The following is a 19,835-nucleotide window of genomic DNA, read 5'->3' as shown; positions in this document are numbered from 1 at the left end:
GAGTTGTCAATCTGGTAAAGCTACCAAACAGGATTACTTGCATACCAAACAGCATAATCAACAAGTGATAGAGCTAAGCAATCCCACAACCAATGATTAGATCTAAACTCTAAGTCCTGATCCAGTCGCAAATGGTGGTGGACAATTAAACAACTCACTGGAAGAGGAGACACCACAATTATTCCCATTCTTAATGATGGTGGAGCCCATAAGTCAGTGCAAGAAATAAAGCTCAAGTATTCGCAATAATCTTCAACCAGATGTGCGAAATGGATGATCCACCTCATCTTCCTCCAGTGGTCTCCATGCGTTAGAGATGCCAGTGTTCACCCACTCCACATAACATCAAGAAATGATTGGAAGCACTGAATACTGCAAAGGCTATAGATCCTGACAACATTCTGGTAATAGTACTGAAGACTTGTGTTCCAGAATTTACTGCATCTCTAGCTATTCCAATAGAGTTACAATACTGGCATCTACCCAACAATGTGGAAAATTGATCGCTCTTCTTGAGTGAACCCATGGAAATCGATTGGCTGGGATGAAGTCTCTGGGCCCGCAGCCAGATCCAGTGTGGACCAGTTGGAGGGAGTATTCACAGACGTCTTTAACCTCTCTGCTACAATCTGAAGTTCCCACCTACTTCAAGAAGACCACCATCATTCTGATGGCAAAGAAAAATAATGCAGTGTGCCTCAATGACTACTGCCGGTGACTCTGACCACTGTAATTATGACGTGCTTCGAGAGGTTAGTCATGGCCTGTCAAATTGCCTTAATCCTTTGCAATTTGCATACCACGCAACAGATACATAGCAGATGCCATCTCCCTGGCACTGCATTCATCCCTGCAACATCTGGATTATAAGGATACCTGCGTCAGGCTACTACTTATTGACTACTGTTCTGTCTTCAACGCCATAATTCCAAACAAACTCATATCTAAACTCTGAGAACTAGGTCTAGGTCTTGTCCCCCCCACCTCTGTAACTGGATCCTCGACTTCCTGACCCATACACCACAATCAGTAATAATAGGTGACAGCACCTCCTCCACCATAATCCTCAACTGATGCCCGACAAGGCTGTGTACTCAGCCCCTACTATACTCCTTATACACTCATGATTGTGTAGATAGATTCCGCCCCAATTCCATTTACAAGTTTGCTGATAACACCACCGTTTTTAGTTTGGATCTAAACAACGACAAGACAGAATACTGAAGAAAAGATTGAGTTCTTAATGGCATGGTGTAAAGACAACAATCTCTCCGCCAATGTCAGCAAAATTGCCAGGGGCTGGTCATTGTCTTAAGATACAGAGTGGACGGTAGACCCCTGCCTGCTTCAATGGTGCTGATGGTCAGGAGCATCAGGTTCCTGGGGGTGTTGATCACCAACAATCTGTCCTAGTCCACGCACCTCGATCAAGAAAGTGCCTCAATGTCTGTATTTTCTTAGGAGGCTAAGGAAATTCAGCATGTCTACAGAGACGCCTACCAATTTCTATAGATGCATCATAGAAAGCATCAGTGTAGCTTGACAACTTTTTTCCCAAGTCTGCAAGAATCTACGGAGAATCGTGAACACAGCCCAGTCTATTACAGAGACCAGCCTTCAATCCATTGATTGATTGCTTCTGTACTTCTCGCTGCCTCGGGAAAGCAACCAACATAATCAAAGACCCCTCACACCCTGGTTATACTCCCTTCTGCCTGAAGGAAGCAGGCGGAAGATATAAAAGTTTGAAAACGTGTGAATAGATTCAAGAACAGCTTATCCCATGCTGTTATCAGAATTCTGAATTGACCTCTCAAATAACAATTCTGATCCCTCCCACTGTGCACCTTCTCTGCAAGTGTAACACTATATTCTGCACTCTGTTCTGCTACTCTGATGCACTTTATATGGTAGAATCTGCCTGTATAACATGCAAAACAAAACTTTTCACTGTATATGGGTACATGTGACAACAATAAATCAATCAATCAATCTATCAAGGTATGTCCTGTGCACAAAAAGTAGGACAAATCCAACCCAGCTAATTACTGTTCCCATCAGTCTATTCTTGATCATCAGTAACATGATGGAAAGTATTATCAGCAGTGCTATCAAGCAACACCTGCTCAGCAACAACCTGCTCGCAGATGCCTAGTTTGAGTTCTACTAGGGCCATTCAGCTCTTGACCTCATTACATCCTTGGTTCAAACATGGACAAAAGAGCTGAATTCCAGATGTGAGGTGAGAGTGACAGCCCTTGACAACTAGTCTGCATTTGACCGAAAGTGACACCAAGGACCCCTAGCAAAACTGGAATCAATGGGAATCAAGGACAAAATTCTCTGCTGGTTGGAGTCATACCTGGCACTTAGGAAGATGGTTGTAATCTCAGCTCCAGGACATCTCTGTAAGGTTCCTTAGGGTACTGTCCTCGGCCCAAAATTCTCCATCAATGATCTTCCCTCTATCCTAAGGTCAGAAGTGGGATGTTCGTCAGTGATTGCACAATGTTCAACACAGTTCACAATGCCTCAGTTACTGAAGCAATCCATGCTTAAATGCATCAAGAGTGGACAATATTCAGGCTTGGGTTGAAAAATTGGCAAATATGCACTACACAAATGCCAGCAATGACTATCTCCAGTAAGACACAATCTAACTCATTTCGACTTGCCATGTACATACAGTGGCTATAAGAGCAAGTCAAAGACTAGGAGTACTGCAGTGAATAATGGCATCCAAGACAAAGCAGCCCACTTGATTGGCACCACATCCACAAACATCCGCTCCCTCCACGACTGACAGTCAGTAGCAGCAATATGCACTGTCTCCATGATGCACTGCAGAAATTCACCAAGGATCCTTAGCACTATTCGAACCCATGACCATTTCATCTCGAAGGACAAAGGCAGCGTGTAGATGGGAACATCACTACTTGCAAGCTCCCCTCCAAGTCACTCATTATCCTGACTTGAAATATGTCTCTATTCTTCACTGTCGCTGGGTCAAAATCCTGGAAATCCTCCCTAACAGAATTTTTGGTCCATCTACAGCACATGGACTGCAGTAGTTCAAGCAGGCAGCTTTTCAAGGACAATTATGGATGACATTAAATAATAGCCTAGTCATTGACACCCACTGTCCTATAAGTTTTTTTTTGTTTTTCCTATCATTTTCAGACCTTCAGTTTCCATATTGATATTTTGCTATCCTGCCTTGATTCTATCCGTTGATTTATTATGTTTACCTAGGCATAATCCTTCAGTTACCTTGTTTAGTTTAAAACCTTATTGTATTTCCTTAATTAGGCAGCTAGTAAGAATACCAGTATGTTTCTGATATAGACTGTCCCAACAGTAACAATATATAAATACTGTAATTACAAGAGCAGGTCAGAGGCTGGGAATTGTGTGCTGAATACTCAACTCCTGACTCCTCAAAACCTGTACATCATCTACAATAGAGTCATAGAGATGTACAGCATGGAAACAGACCCTCCGGTCCAATCCGTCCATGCCGACCAGATATCCCAACCCAAACTAGTCCCACCTGCCAGCATCCGGCCCATATCCCTCCAAACTCTTCCTTTTCATATACCCATCCAATTGCCTCTTAAATGTTGCAATTGTACCAGCCTCCACCACGTCCTCTGGCAGCTCATTCCATACACGTACCACCCTCTGTGTGAAAAAGTAGCCTCTTAGATCTGTTTTATATCTTTCCCCTCTCACCCTAAACCTATACCCTCTAGTTCTGGACACCCCAACCCCAGGGAAAAGACTTTGTCTATTTATCCTACCCATGCCCCTCATAATGTTGTAAACCACTATAAGGTCACTCCTCAGCCTCCGACGCTCCAGGAAAACAGCCCTAGCCTGTTCAGCCTCTCTCTGTAGCTCAGATCCTCCAACCCTGGCAACATCCTTGTAAATCTTTTCTGAACCCTTTCAAGTTTCACAGCGTCTTTCCGAAAGGAAGGAGACCAGAATTACACGTAATATTCCAACAGTGGCCTAACCAATGTCCTGTATAGCCACAACATGACCTCCCAACACCTGTACTCAATACTCTGACCAATAAAGGAAAGCATACCAAACGCCTTCTTCACTATCCTATCTACCTGCAACTCCACTTTCAAGGAGCTTTGAACCTGCACTCCAAGGTCCCTTTGTTCAGCAACACTCCCTTGGACCTTACCATTAAGTGTATAAATCCTGCTAAGATTTGCTTTCCCAAAATGCAGCACCTCGCATTTATCTGAATTATACTCCATCTGCCACTTCTCAGCCCATTGGCCCATCTGCTCCAGATCCTGTTATAAACTGAGGTAACCCTCTTCGCTGTCCACTACACCTCCAATTTTGGTGTCATCTGCAAACTTACTAACTATACCTCTTATGTCATTTATGTAAATGACAAAAAGTAGAGGTCCCAGCACCGATCCTTGTGGCACTCCACTGGTCACAGGCCTCCCGTCTGAAAAACAACCCTCCACCATTACCCTCTGTCTTCTACCTTTGAGCCAGTTCTGTATCCAAAGGGCTAGTTCTCCCTGTATTCCGTGAGATCTAACCTTGCTAATCGGTCTCCCATGGGGAACGCCTTACTGAGTCCATATAGATCACATCTACTGCTCTGCCCTCATCAATCTTCTTTGTTACTTCTTCAAAAACCTCAATCAAGTTTGTGAGACATGATTTCCCATGCACAAAGCCATGTTGACTATCCCGAAACAGTCCCTTGCCTTTCCAAATACATGTACATTCTGTCCCTCAGGATTCTCTCCAACAACTTGTCCACCGCTGAGGTGGGGCTCACTGGTCTATAGTTCTCTGGCTTGTCTTTACTGCCCTTCTTAAACAGTGGCACCATGTTTGCCAACCTCCAGTCTTCCAGCACCTCACCTGTGACTATCGATGATACAAGTATCTCAGCAAGAGGCCCAGCAATTATTTCTCTAGCTTCCCACAGAGTTCTAGGTTGCACCTGATCAGGTTCTGGGGATTTATCCACCTTTAACCGTTTCAAGACATCCAGCACTTCCTCCTCTGTAATCTGGACGTTTTGCAAGATGTCACCATCTATTTCCCTACAGTCTATATCTTCCATATCCTTTTCCACAGTAAATACTGATGCAAAATATTCATTTAGTATCTCCCCCCTTTTCTGTGGCTCTACACAAAGGCTGCCTTGCTGATCTTTGAGGGGCCCTATTCTGTCCCTAGTTACCCTTTTGTCCTTAATATATTTGTAAAAACCCTTTGGATTCTCCTTAATTCTAATTGCCAAAGCTATGTCATGTCCCCATTTTGCCCTCCTGATTTCCCTCTTAAGTAAGACACAAATCAGCAGAATAATGGAATATTCTTCACTTGCCTGGATGAGTGCAGCTTGAGCAATACTTAAGAATCTTGACACCATCCAGAGCAAAGCTTGATTGATGTCTTGATCACTTGATTGGCATCATATTCACTCCCTCCACTACCAATGCACAGTGATCGCAGTACATAGCATTTACTAGATGTACTGCAGTAACTCACCAAAGCTCCATCAACAATACCTTCCAAACATATTCAACCTCCACACCAGCAAAACAACAGATGTATTGGAGCACCACCATCTGCAAGTACTCCTCTAAGCCACACACTACCATTAATTGTCATTCCTTCACTGTCACTTGTTCAAATTCCTGAATTCCCTTCCTAATAACCCTGTGGGTATCCATACATAAAATGGATTGTAGTGGTTCAGGGAGGCACCTCACCTCACCACTTTCTCAAAGGCAGTTAGGAATGAGCAATAAAAGTTGATCTAGCCAGTGATTCCATTTCCCTTGTCAGAATGAAAAACACTTGGAAGGCTATCTGTCATCTGAAAAATAGGTGTTATGCGTTTCAATGTATAGGTTATTTGCTATAAAACAGGTTTTAATAAACTATTTTAATGTAGCCAGCTGTCTTGATGTGTTTTAAGAAGAAACCATAAGGTACATTAATATGCTTCTGGTGGGTTTGGTGTATGATTTTCCTACAAACAATTTAGAACAATCTGCCATTTAATGGCTGCTGACATGAAGCAGAGGTCACATCAAACGTGACTTTGAACTGTGTATGGAAGTTACAGGAAGAGGCAGAACTTTGCATTTTTGGCAGTAGACTGTTCTTCAGTGAATGGAAAGAGCATTTCATTATTTGTGTCCGCAAGACTGACCCAGATTTAACATGAAACAAATTTATGATTACTGGCTTTGTATATTAACAGTGCTGTACTGATCAGTAATGAATGGAGGAACAGAGAACCATGTCAATGACTGTTAGTAATTTGACAGTCTGCAGATTATTGATGAGGGAGGAGTATTACTGAGTCTCTAAACAAGCATTGCATTGTGCAGGCACTTATATCAATCCCATGCTTTATTTCCTGGCAGTGTTCTTCTGTGCTTAGATGTGTCACTTTCAGTATGAATAGTTCAGCAGAATTCACATTATGTCATAGTCTATATGAGTTAGAATTAAATGAAGCAAAAATTATGATAATTGTTTTGGGGATTTTATCAGTTTGTGTATTCTTTTCTGCATGGCGCAGTAGAATTTGAGTCTTTATGAGTAGGATACTTGTAACCCTTCCTCAATAACTGCGAAGTTTAACCAGTACATAGTTGAGTAGCTCAGAGTCATTGTGCCCCTGGGTGCACTCATGTGTTGATTTTTTTTTGCTGTCAACTATCTTTAGTAATACTGTAGTTGCCTTCCCTGTGTTCAAGCCACACAGAATTTAGCTGTTAAACAATGATATCAGCAGATGAACTAATTCACTGACTTCTGTTTTTAGATATTTTCTAAGTATCCTGTTCAGACATGTTATTACACACTTCTGAAGCAGATGGAACTTGAACCTGGGCTTTCTGGTCCAGAGGCAGGGATACTACCACCGCACTACAAAAGCTCTAGAACATTAGACTGCAGCTTTGGATTACAGGTCCAGTGACATCATCAACTTCACAGCCATTATCAATGTACCATCCTGCTACTTCTTTTTTTGTTTCCCTTTATTGGTAGATGTTAGGCATGGGTGACATTGGGTTCAGCTATGAAATCCCTGTGCTTTGATGGGCTGGTAAGTTTGTTTAAGCACACACATAGCTCAGAAAGGAATTAATGTCTTCAGCACAGTAATGGAAAAACAAACCAAAATTTGCATTTTTAAAATATGATTCCACATTCATTAGAATCTACAATATGCTACAGTTTCAATGATTAGAAAGAACAGCCTTTACAACTTCAGAAACTAGAAGCTTCTTGAAGGTCAGACTATATAATGTCCAACATTCTGAGCTGTCAATATGATATACTATAATGTAACAATGAATATTGACTCACTGAGTGAGAAATTCTAAATTAGTCTGCGACGCCCTTGACAATATACTGAAAAATACATGATTTGTGATTCCAAATTGCTTGCTACCATTTTTATGGCAGCAGGTGGCATGCCCTCTCTTTTTGGAGAGTGAATTCATGGTAGTAACATTTAAATCAGCGCAACGTAGATGGGCTTTGGAAATCTGGCTGTGAGGTTGAGGCAGGAGCGACAAAGCTCTACTAAGTCTTTCAAGGAAGTCTTTGATTAGCTTCTGCCTTCTGCTTTCATAGCTTCTCCCTCCTCCACTATAATCCTCCACCACCACATAATCCCTAACTCCCTCAATGACCTGTCTGTCCTCTTCCCACAATTGACCCTTCGCCCATCTCATCGCTTCATATTCTGTAAGGCCTGATATGTAACCTAGTCTCCATCTCATTTATGTGGACTAAACAAAGCAGGTGGCACAGTGATTCAGTGGTTAGCACTCCTGACTCACAGCACCAGGTACCCGGATTTGATTCCACCTCAGGTGACTGTCTGTGTGGAGTTTACATATTCTCCCATGGCAGCGTTGGTTTCCTCTGGGTACTACAGTTTCCTCCCACAATCCAGTGATGTGCGGGTTAGGTGGATTGGCCATGCTAAATTGCCAGTAGTAACTAGGGAAGTCCAGATTAGGTGGATTAGCAATGGGAAATGCAGGGTTACAGGGGTATTGTGGGGTGGATGGAGTTCTGGATGGGATGCACTTCAGAGGGTCGGTGTGGACTAAGTGGACCAAATGGCCTGCTTCTGCATTGCAACGTTCTATGATTCTAAAGGCTGTCTTTCTAACTTGGAATTAGATTTGACTGAGTACTTGTGAATAGAATCTAAAACTGATTATGATCACCTGCCATTGAGATCAACAGATCATCTGCATTCCAGGCGTTGTTGGGTGCATGAGCTGAAAAATGTGTTGCTGGAAAAGCGCAGCAGGTCAGGCAGCATCCAAGGAGCAGGAGAATCAATGTTTCGGGCATAAGCCCTTCTTGTTGGGTGCATATCTGTTTTTGGCCTCAGTGTAAATATTGACACCATTTACATGGTTAGTATGTTGTCCCAATTAACTAGATGCTGCATGTGACGTTCCATAGCTTTTCACAATATCTATAAATGCCAGAAATTGGTCACACACAATCATATTGAACAGTGGAACAGACATAAGGAGTCTTGAGGGCATAGTTCTGTACTTATTTGTTGTGTTCTTATATTAACTCACAATGCCAAGTGAAGTGGCACAATAATATAGTATCCTCAGCTGTCCATATCCTAAACTGTTAACTATGCTCCATAAACTTACATCTGTTTTACCTCCTATAAAAAACTCCTTCAAACCTACATCTTCAACCCAAACATTTTTTTTCTTTTTCCTTTCATGGGATGCAAGCGTCAATCGCCAGGCCAGCATTTGTGGCCCACTATGAATAGTCCTGAAACTCCAGAGCTTGCTAGGGACCACTTCAGAGAGTTATTAAGCATCAGGCACATTGCTATGGGTCTGGACTCACATGTAAGCCAGACTAGGTAAGGATGGCCAATTTCTTGTGCTAAAGGACATTTGTGAACCAGCTGGGTTTTTGCAACAATCAATGGTAACTTCATGGTCATGAATTTTCAATTTCAATTAGTTTGATTGAGTTTAGACTGAGTTTAAATTCCACCAGCTGACATGGCATTAGCATTAGCCTAGGCCTGTGGGTTAGTGTTCTGTGACATTACCACAATACAACTATCTCCCTCTGCTACCACTGTCACTGTCTGCCTCATTATGTGGCTTGATGTCAATCTCTATTTGTTAACATTCCCATGAAGAAGCTGGTGACTTTTGACTCTGTTAAATATGTTATAATAATGCAAGTTTTGTTCTCATAGATGAGAGCAAAAGTTACAAAGGGGCTTTGAAAGATTAGATGACTGGGCAAAACTGACAGATGGAGTTCAATGTGGAAAAGTCTGCAGTCATTTAATTTGGACCTCAAACTGAAAGATCAAAGCTTTGTTAAATTGCAAGAAACTAAGAATGATGATTGAACTTAAGTTATACATAGGAATAATACTGAAACCACTAAAAGTGAATCAACACCAACAATTTATAAAGTAACTTTAACATAAAAAAAAAACAAGAATTGTTATGAAACTAAATATGACACCTCAAGCCACATGAGATATATTAATTGACCAAAAGATTGTTAAAAAAGATTGGTTTTAAGGAGTGCCTTAAAATGGCAGAGATTTATGCAGAACTTAGGGCTTGGACAATGACAGACATAGCCATGCCAATTGGAACGATTAAAATTAACAGCGCTGATGGGGTTAGAATTAAATGAGTGCTGATATCTTGGAAGGTTGAGGTGTTGGAGGAGAGATACAGAATGGTAAAGCATTAGATGAATTTGAAAACAAATTTGACCATTTCAAAGTCAAGATGTTGCTTGATTGAGGACTGATATAAATCAGTGAGCAAAGAGATATTCAGTGAACTGAGCTCGGAACAAGTCAAGACATAGGCAGCAGAGTTTTGGATGACTTCAGATTTATGGAGGGTGGAATGTGAATGAGCACTTGGGTGTGTATTGGGGTAATTATGTCTAGAAGCGATGCGAAGGTATCAATGAGGATTATAGCAGTTGGTACAAGAGGCTAATGTCATGTTGGCCTTCATCTCATCATGGCTGGAGTACAGAGGTGTGGAAGTATGTTTCAGTTTATAAAGCTCGCTTAGACAACATTTGGAGAACTGTGCTCAGTTATAGACTCACACCTCAGGAAGAAAGTGCAGTGCAGAATCACTGGAATGATATCTGATAAAAGGCCTTAAATTATGAGTGGAGGCTGCATCTTCTTGAGTAGGCTTGCATCTTCTTGAGTATAAATGATTAGTGGGTGACCTAATTGAAGTTTTTAAGCTGATTACAGAATTGTTAGGTCAGAGAGAGTAAAACAATTTCATCTTATGGTAGATTCCTGAGGAAGACAGCATAACCTTAAATTTAGGCCATTCGGTGATAATGTTGGTTAGTTATTTTTCACATCAAAGGTAGTCGAAATCTAGAAAACTCTTACATAGAGCTTAATGCCAAAGAGCTGTTGTGAGTGGATGAATGTGTAATACTAAGACTGATAGATTTTTGTTTAGCAAAGGCTTTTAATGGCTGTGGAACCAAGATGAATGGATAGAGTTAAGGTACAGATTAGCTGAACACGACACCAGGTTATACTCCAGCTAATTGTCTGAGGAAGGAGTGGTGCTCCAAAAACTTGCAGTTTCACTAAACTTGTTGACTATAACCTGGTGATTTTTGGCTTTGTCCATTCCAGTCCAACACCTGCACCTCCACATCATAATTAAACTGAACAGAAATACAGGCTGGACAGACTCCACTCCTGTGATAGGGTTACAATTTAATCCTATTCCTTCACCACTCCTGATCCATAATTCCCAAGGTTTTTCACCACTTTTTATTCATTTTACTTTTGAGCCTTTTGTGGTCTAATCAACAGATATCGAAAGCCAAACTAAAAGTAAATAACAACCAAATTCTGGAGAAACTTAGCAGGTCAGGCAACATCTGTGGAAAGGGAAAGGACATAAGTCATATTCAACTTTTTCTGTTTTACACTACACACCTGCTGAGTATTCTAGCACATTATTTTGGATTTCTAGCATCTGCAGTATTTTGTCCAGCAACTACTGAATGTTAAACTATAATCCTGGTTCTGTAGTTCAAATTTTTTTAAAAAGTTAGCTACATTGCTGTGCTCAGAGCAGACCATTTGCTCCAGGTTTACACCACTTGTTTTCAAAAGAAACATGAAAGAACAAATCTGTCTTAAAGGCATAGTGTCAGTTCTCTTGATAAACCAGCAAATGTTATATACCTCAAATTCACTGATCGACTGTGATATCCAACTACAGAGGAAGCTCAATTATCCGGCATTCGATTAACCAAATTTTGGATTGTCCGGTCAAGATCACAAGGTCCCGATACTTGGCTAACAAGGTTGTACGGCATTTGATCATCTGGCATTCGATTAACTGACTGAAATATTGCCTGCTCGTGACCTTGGATAATCGAGGTGCCTCTGTATTTATGTTGTAAATAAAGTGTAACAGTTATGTGAATATCCCTGTATTACATTTCTATTACTTACTGTGTGCTTTTACATTGATTTTAGGAGGTGTGTTGATGTTTTTACATAGATTTTCTGAGGGATGTTGATGTCTTGAAGCTTCACTTGGTCAGGGTTAATGTGTTTATGTGTGCCTCTTGATTGTGTGGAATATTTGATCAACCTGCACACTCTTGGTCCCATAGATGCTGGTAAATAAAAAGTCTGCTGCAGTTAAAATACCATAAAGTTCGGCCTTTTGTGTTTAGGTGGAGGACGTTGTGGCTCATTCAAAACTGGATTTGGGATAAACCATTGATAACATGGAGCAGTCATGGAATAATGAGATGGTGAAGCATTTCATCTGGGAACCATTGGTGTAAATGTGCATAAATAAAAGTGAAATACTCTGGAGATTGGAAATTTGAAATCAAAACAGAAATTGCTGGAGAAACTCAGCATGTCTGACAACATTATGGAGAAAGAAACTGCGATAATGATTTGAGTCCAATGTAACTTTTTCAGAACTCAAATATAGAATAAATTGCCGCAGGCATTAATGTGGAAACTGATCTCATGCCTGTCCGTGATATTGTGACAAATCATTGGGAAAGATGACTCAAGAAATAAAAACAAAGAATGTCACTCCTCACTACTGCAAATGGAGCCCCATTATTCTTGGAGTCATCATACAACTTAAAACTTTATCAAAGTATAGAAAATGCCCAGTTACCTATTGGATAGACAGATTAACAGAAAGCACAGATAAGGTTTCTAAACTTAGCAAGAACATTAGAAATGAAGAGATTTTAATGACACATAAACAACAATAACTGTTGATATATCACTAATAGTTAAGACTCGAACTCCATTCTTAAACTTCTCTATGCACTCATACAGACACGGATAGACAAGAAATGTAGTGGTTTGGGTTAAGGGAGAAAAATGCAAGGGAACAGTTCAGTAGCACTAGTACCAGTTCTCAGGATTTGATGGAGTGTATCTTTTGTTTCCTAAGTCCTTCAGATTGCTGATCTTCTCCTTCAGGTTTTCTCACTTCATCACAGAAGGCATAGAGTGACTGTTTTATAAATTATAAAGTCCCAGACTTGTTTGTTAAAAGCAATAGCTAACAGCAACTGATAGGAGAAAATAAACTGACTTTCTTGAGGCCTGCACCCACGCGCACATGCGCGTGCAAACACACACACACACCATCTGCCACAGTTTTGTTCACACCCACACACTAGTAGCCAATCATATAGTTGTTGTCAGGCTGATGACTTTTGGTACCCATAACTCTACATAACTCCACAAATCAATCAACACTCTGTTAACGGGTTGAATGTCACTTTGTGCACAGACACCAGGGGGTCAGCCCATCTACAAAAGCTTCCCCCATTGTTTGAACAAAGTAACAGTGTAAACACAAGTTACAATGGGTTTCAGTAACTTGCTTGCTAAAAGTTCAGCAGTTCCTTCCTCAGTCCTTTATTGTGAAACACTCCTTTCCTAATTGAGTCTACAATGAAAAAAGAAATAAAATAAAATGATAGTCTTTACAGCTCAGCAGATCAGGGCAGTATCTAGTTAGAGAAACATGTTTATATTTTAGTGTTACTAATCTTCGTTAGAACCAAAAGAGTATTCTCTGTTTGAACTTAGGGCAAAAACCTACATATATATAGATAAATGGAAATACTGTACCTGAGGAAAGGGGTGGGATGATGGTGGGCACAAAAAGAGAAATGGGGCTCGCTAAAACACAGAGCCAAAAATATTTATTATTAAGTTATCATTAGTAAATTTATTAGTAAGAGTATTTTTAAAATGTTCTAAAATCATAAAATGTAACACAGACTTCAGCTTTAATCAATAAAATAAAAGATATATGTTTTGCCTTTTTCACAAAAAATTTAATTTGAATTCTGCTTAATAATGAAACATGTATAGTATCCATATTTGTAATAAAATTAGAAAATGCTGCAGAAACTCAGCAGATCTGACAGCTTCTGTGGCGAGTAAAGCAGATTTAATGTTTTGAGTCCAATATGACTCTTCTTCTGAACTGATCCATGTTTATAATGTTATTAAAATTTTTGTGTGCTTATGTATTGGTTTTTCCTTAGTGTGTAACATTCCTTTTTTAATCCGCTCTAGTCTCTGGTCCGACTGCCTCCTCTAATCTCGCAATGTGATGAAGTACTCCGGTTTTTTGAGCCTCGCCCAGAGGATTTGAATCCACCAAAGGAGTGAGTACCTAGCAGAACGTTAATGAACCTCAGTGAGCCTAAGCTGGGTATGCTGAAGGTTGAATGTAAAGTGAAGTCTCTGCTATAGTCTGGTGCTAAACCAACATGACAATATTCCAGCAAGGCCAGAGATTAGAAACTGGACAAGTTTTGGAAAGATGGAAGATGGATGGAAAAATTGGAAAAAGAATACTTACATCATTAAGACCCCCCTTTTTTTCCAGGATCCTGCCAAACATCCAAACAAAACCTTCAGTATCTGCACCCACCATTGAATCTTGTCATTTCCCATGTGAGGCAAAAGCAAAATAGAAACTCCTAGAATAATGACCATTATTGGAAATGCCCTCTCAACTCCTACCACCACCACCCTGCCCCATGGTACCACTCACCACCATCACAAAAAATTTTTTAAAATTGATGAGCTTGTAGAATATATGGATTTAACTCCAAGGGATGTTAATAGATTCAGAGTCATTTGGAGCCTTGGTGTAAACATTGGATTAATGAACTTTGAAAAGGACCTGGTGGTTTCAGAAGTACTACAATGTTTATGGAACATTAATGGGAGAACAGGTTACATGGGACAAAAAGTCATACACTTGTATGAATTAGAAGAAGTATTGCTCCTTTGAGCCATGAGAGAATAATCACATATAAACCCCAATTAAAGTGGCAGTGTCCGAGAGGCCTTTTCCTTCTCTGGATTCTGCCCATCTAGCATCTGCATTAATTATTTCCTGGATGAAATAAAATTCTGCTGTGGTAAGTATATTGCCAATGCACATAGGTGGCTCAAGTTGCAGGTGGAAGAGGAATCAGGATGCTACCAGGAGGTTGATGAAGATTGTGGGTGTGTGGGAAATGCCAAGGGTGACATTGACTAAATATTGTACCCTGAGGTTTCCCTGAGGCTTTGGGTTCTAGCATATGGGAGAGTTTTGCAAGTTAATATGGGACTGCTGCTAGCATAACAACAACTCTGTGGTAAATATCGCTAAACGACGGAAGGCTACTCTGGCAGATCAGGAGCTTTCAGTTGTTTTCTCATGGGATGTGGGCATTTCTGGCTAGGCCAGCATTTATTTCCAATCCCTATTTGTTTTGGAGAAGTTGGTGGTGAGCTGCCTTCTTCAACTGCTGTGGTTCTTGTGGTGTAGGTAACCACAATATATTGGGAAGTTCCAGGATTTCCACCAAAAGTGAAGTAATGATGGCATAGCTCCATTAAGATGAGTAGCAACTTGGAGTGGAATTTGCTGGTGGTGGTGTTCCAATGCACCTGCTCACCTTATCCTTCGAGATGATATATTGAAGGGGTTGTACCAATGTCAGGTGATGCCATTTTTGATTAAATAACACCTCAGCTACATTCCAGAGGCTTATGAATCAAGTCCCAGAGTCTTATGAATCAAATCATAACTGGCGTTTGTAACCGTTTTGTGTATTTGGATCATGTTGCTCTTTATGGTAGCATTTGGGAAGAGCATATAAGACAAATCAAAGACTTGTTTGAGCAATTATAGTTGGCTGGTTTTGTGATGAAATTAGCTAAAAATGAATTTATGAATGCAAGAGTGACTTAATGGGACATGTGGTTTGACAAGGACACCTGTTAACCACTCTCTTAACCTATCTATATTCTATAGTGATTGTAATGAGTGGACCTCATAGAATATGAGTTCACTAATTGGGGCTGTCAATCAGGTCCAATCAGAGAGCCCTGGCTGACAGCTTAAAAAACAGGAGAGTCAGATGTTCTGCTCACTTTGAGAGATGGCTTTTAGAAAGATGGATCACTGTTAAGGACTTGCCATGTGTAAATAAAGGATGACTTAGTGACTGGATACTGGTTTCCGCAAGCAGCTCTCCCACATTTGTGGGAATGGCCGGGTAAGTCCTGGTCTGAGTTATACATCAACTATGCAAGTCCTTTCATAGGCTCCACTGTACATTTATGAGGGAGAGACAGAGAATTGGAGGTGTTGCTCCAGCCATTTAACAACTTACAGCTGTAGCCAGAAGGCTTTGGAAATCAGAAGACTTTGGTTGAATCGCAGGAAAGTATCGTAATTTGCATGAGCTTCATACTTCGCAATTAATACAAGTGCAGTCAGGCCCTCCCCAATGGCTTGCTTGCTTGCTTGAGTATTATATTAAGTAGAAATCATGAAACCCTAACCTTGGCTGTTCATTGCCCACTGAACTGCAGCAGAATTCTGTTCAACTCATTGGTAGCAGGCAGAGTCTGGTGGATAGTAAGAGGTGATGGTGAAAGGAATTAGGGACATGGTTCAAATGCTCCCACTTCTCACCTGTCACCCCCCCCCCCTCACTTAAAGTGTGTTCCTTTCTGAAAACAGTCTTGCATTATGTGTTGATATTTCAGCTGTTAGGAATAACCATGCACCTTGTTCTGAATGTTTGTGTTTTCTCTTTCATTGACCATGTAATCTTGGCCTCTTAGATATACATATGCTTCCACCTAGTGGCTGTTCACATTCTGCTGCATCATGTAATACTGATGACATTTAAATGGTCATATTATACCAGAGCTGCACCTGCATACTGGTGGAAATTCTGTGAAGGGATTTCATGTTTCTGTTTTTATCAAAAAGGGACTTCATGTTTTTGTTTCATCTGTTCTGGAGATAGTGATGCATAGAGGTCAACAGCATAGAAAAGGGCCCTTCAACCTATTGAAGTTGTGCTGATCAAAAAACAACCACCTAACTACTCTAATCCCATTTGCCTTCACTTGGCCCATAGCCTTGTATGCTCTGGTATCACAAGTGTACATCTAAATACTTCTTAAATGTTAAGAGGGTTTTGCTTCAGCCGCTATTACAGGCAGTTTTCCAGAGTCCCACGAGCCTCTTGGTGACAAATAGTTTCTTTCCATCTGTGATGTAAATCTTATACCCCTTACCTTAAATCTATGCCCCTGGTCATTGATCCGTCCACCAAGGGAAAAGGTTTATTCCCATCTACCCTGTTTATGCCCTCATAATTTTATACATCACAATCATGCCCACTCTTGTCTCCTCTGCTCCAAGGAAAGCAGCCCCGGTCTCTCCAATCTCTCCTCATAACTAAAACTTTTGAGGCCAGGCAACATCCTGATAAATTCCCTCTGCACCTTCTCCAGCGCAGTCACATCCCTCCACAAGATGTGGATTCCACACCATGGCTGAACTTATAAAGTTCCAGCATTACCTCCCTGCTCTTAAACTCTGTGCGTTGGCTAATAAAGTATCCTACATGCCTTTTTATCCACTTTATCCACCTATCTTGCTACTTTAAAGGACTGGTGGGTATGCACACCAAGGACCCTCTGCTCCTCAATGCTTCCCGGGGTCCTATTGTTCATCGTGTATTCGCTTGTCTTGTTTGTCCTGTCCAGGTGCATCACCTCACAGATATTCAGATTGAATTCCGTCTGTCACTGATAACCCATCTGAGCAATCCATCTATATCGTCTTGTAATCTAAGGCTAAGCTTCTTACTATTTATCATTCCACCAACCTTTATATTATCCACAGACTTCCTGATAAACCCTCCAACATTCATGTCTAAATCATTTATATGTAACATAAATGGCAAGGGCCCTAACATTGATCTCTGTAGAACCTTACTAGACATGGGCTTTTAATCACAAAAACACCCTGTGACCATCGCCCTCTGCTTCCTGCCGCTCACCCAATTCTGTATCCAATTTGGCAAACTTCCCCTGACCTTTCGTATTAGTTTTCCATGTGGATCCCTTTGAAAAGCCTTGTTGAAGTCCAAGTAGACTATGTCAAATACATTGATCTCATCTATACACCTGCTTACCTTTTTGAAAGATTCGATCAAGTTGGTCAGACATAGTCACTCCTTAACAAAACCATGTTGACTATTCTTGATTAATCTCTGTGTCTTTTATTTTTATTAATTTTGTCCCTCAAATTGCTTCCAATAGATTTAGACAAGTTAGACAATTTCATGCATTCTCTTGTCTTTGGATCACTGCAGTTCTAACAGAGCTCTGATGTCAAGGAAGCATGTGACTTAGAGAATATGCAGCTAATGCCTTTTGCTGATCCACGATATCACTGCTGTTGTCCTTCTGAATTATAGTGATTGTAGATGTGAAAATAAACAGGATATTGTAGAATGCCCTTAATTAGTTGGTATCTACTACATGCAAAGTGTCCTGCTCGTCAATGTTGAGTTTTGTGGTAGAAGTGCTGATTTAGTGAACTACTGTCATCTTGGATGGTGTTGAGTTTTTGGTGTGCTGTTGTATCATATTCAGATAAATGGAGATTGTTCATCATATTTTCATCTTGGACCTTGTGATGGAGAAACTCTGGAGTCAAGAAGGGAGCCTCTCAACACAGGATGCTCAGCTCCTTAAAGCCACTGAGATAATATTGCTGATTCAGAAACATTTTAATCAATTGTCATTTAAAAAGGCTGATAATTTCCATCTCCAATTTTACTGGCATATCTTCTGCATCATATGGATTGGTAATGTCTGCAATGAAGCAGTTCTTTGTAAGGCAAATATGTTTGCAGAAGTTAAGAAAAGAAGACATTGTTGTCTCAGGCATGTGTGTAGGATAGAAAGTGACCACATCTCCAAGGATATGATATACAAGGAGGGCTTCTGTTCCAAGAAACCTGCAGTGCTCGCAAAGCTTTGTAACAAGGATTCTATGAAAAGAGACATGAACATGCCTACCTGTTGGAGTAAGTGATAGCCTATTGCTGGTTGAGAGGAACTTTGAAAGGGAGGGGTTGAATTTGGTTAGAGTCATAGAGTCATAGAGACGTACAGCACGGAAACAGGCCCTTTGGTCCAACTTGTCCATGCCGACTAGCTTTCCCAACCCAATCTAGTCCCACCTGCCAGCACCCGGCCCATATCCCTCCAAGCCCTTCCTATTCATATACCCATCCAGATGCCTTTTAAATGTTGCAATTGTACTAGCCTCCACGACTTCCTCTGGCAGCTCATTCCATACATATACCACCCCCTGCATGAAAAAGTTGCCCCTTAGGTCTCTTTTATATCTTTCCCCTCTCATCCTAAATCTATGTTTTCTAGTTCTGGACTCCCCGACCTCGGGGAAAAGACTTTGTCTATTTATCGTATCCATGCCCCTCATAATTTTGTAACCTCCATTAGGTCACCCCTCAGCCTCCAACGCTCCAGGGAAAGCAGCCCCAGCCTGTTCAGCCTCTCCCTATAGCTCAAATCCTCCACCATGGCAACATCCTTGTAAATCTTTTCTGAACCCTTTCAAGTTTCACAGCATCTTTCCGAAAGGAAGGAGACCAGAATTGCACGCAATATTCCAACAATGGCCTAACCAGTGTCCTGTACAGCTGCAACGTGACCTCCCAAATCCTGTATTCCTGTTGCAGTCCATGTTGGAGCAAAATAGGTAGGAACAGGGAGGAAATCCTGCTGAAAAAATATCAGATGTTTTATCTGATTGTTGGAGTGATTGGGGTCTGATTGTAATTCAGGTGTCTCTACTGTTTTCCATGTTCATTCTAACAAGAACCTGTCAGTTACAGACATTATCCTTACGTAGTGAGAGTTCAGCACAAGTTCGGAGAGCCTCCTCCTCCATGAGACCACTCTTTAGTCCTCTTGTAGGCATGTGATCCTACATTTCCATCACATCAAAATTATCTTAGACTCATTATGTTCAACCCAGTTGTCCACATTGTGCAATTTGGCATAGGAGTAGAAATATCAAGACAATTGACATATGGCTAAAAGGAGTGGTATGGGAAAGAGAGTTCATTTTCATGCAGTACTGGCACCGCAGCTGGGACATGATGGAACTGAACTGATGGGGCTAGTTTCACCTGAACCTGACTGACAGAGCTGAGTAGAAAGTGAGGTCTGCAGATGCTGGAGATCAGAGATGGAAATGTGTTGCTGGAAAGGCGCAGCAGGTCAGGCAGCATCTAGGGAACAGGAGAATCGACGTTTCGGGCATTAGCCCTTCTTCAGGAATGAGGAAAGTTGGTCCAGCAGGCTAAGATAAAAGATAGGGAGGAGGGACTTG

General features: G+C 41.0%; 1 protein-coding gene across 1 annotated transcript in view; it reads left to right on the top strand.

Annotated features, from left to right (window-relative positions):
• sh3pxd2aa (SH3 and PX domains 2Aa) overlaps positions 1-19,835 on the top strand; it is a 310,500-nt gene that overhangs the window by 120,289 nt on the left and 170,376 nt on the right. Inside the window, exon 5 of the mRNA XM_043712866.1 lies at positions 13,676-13,767. Within this exon, the coding sequence (XP_043568801.1) occupies positions 13,676-13,767 (92 nt within the window). The remainder of the gene's footprint in view (positions 1-13,675; positions 13,768-19,835) is intronic.

The sequence above is a fragment of the Chiloscyllium plagiosum genome, chromosome 22 (genome assembly GCF_004010195.1).
Source record: "Chiloscyllium plagiosum isolate BGI_BamShark_2017 chromosome 22, ASM401019v2, whole genome shotgun sequence".
In the NCBI taxonomy this organism is placed as follows: Eukaryota; Metazoa; Chordata; class Chondrichthyes; order Orectolobiformes; family Hemiscylliidae; genus Chiloscyllium; species Chiloscyllium plagiosum.
Note: the sequence above shows the minus strand (reverse complement) of the source record. Positions and strands in the feature narration are given on the sequence as shown.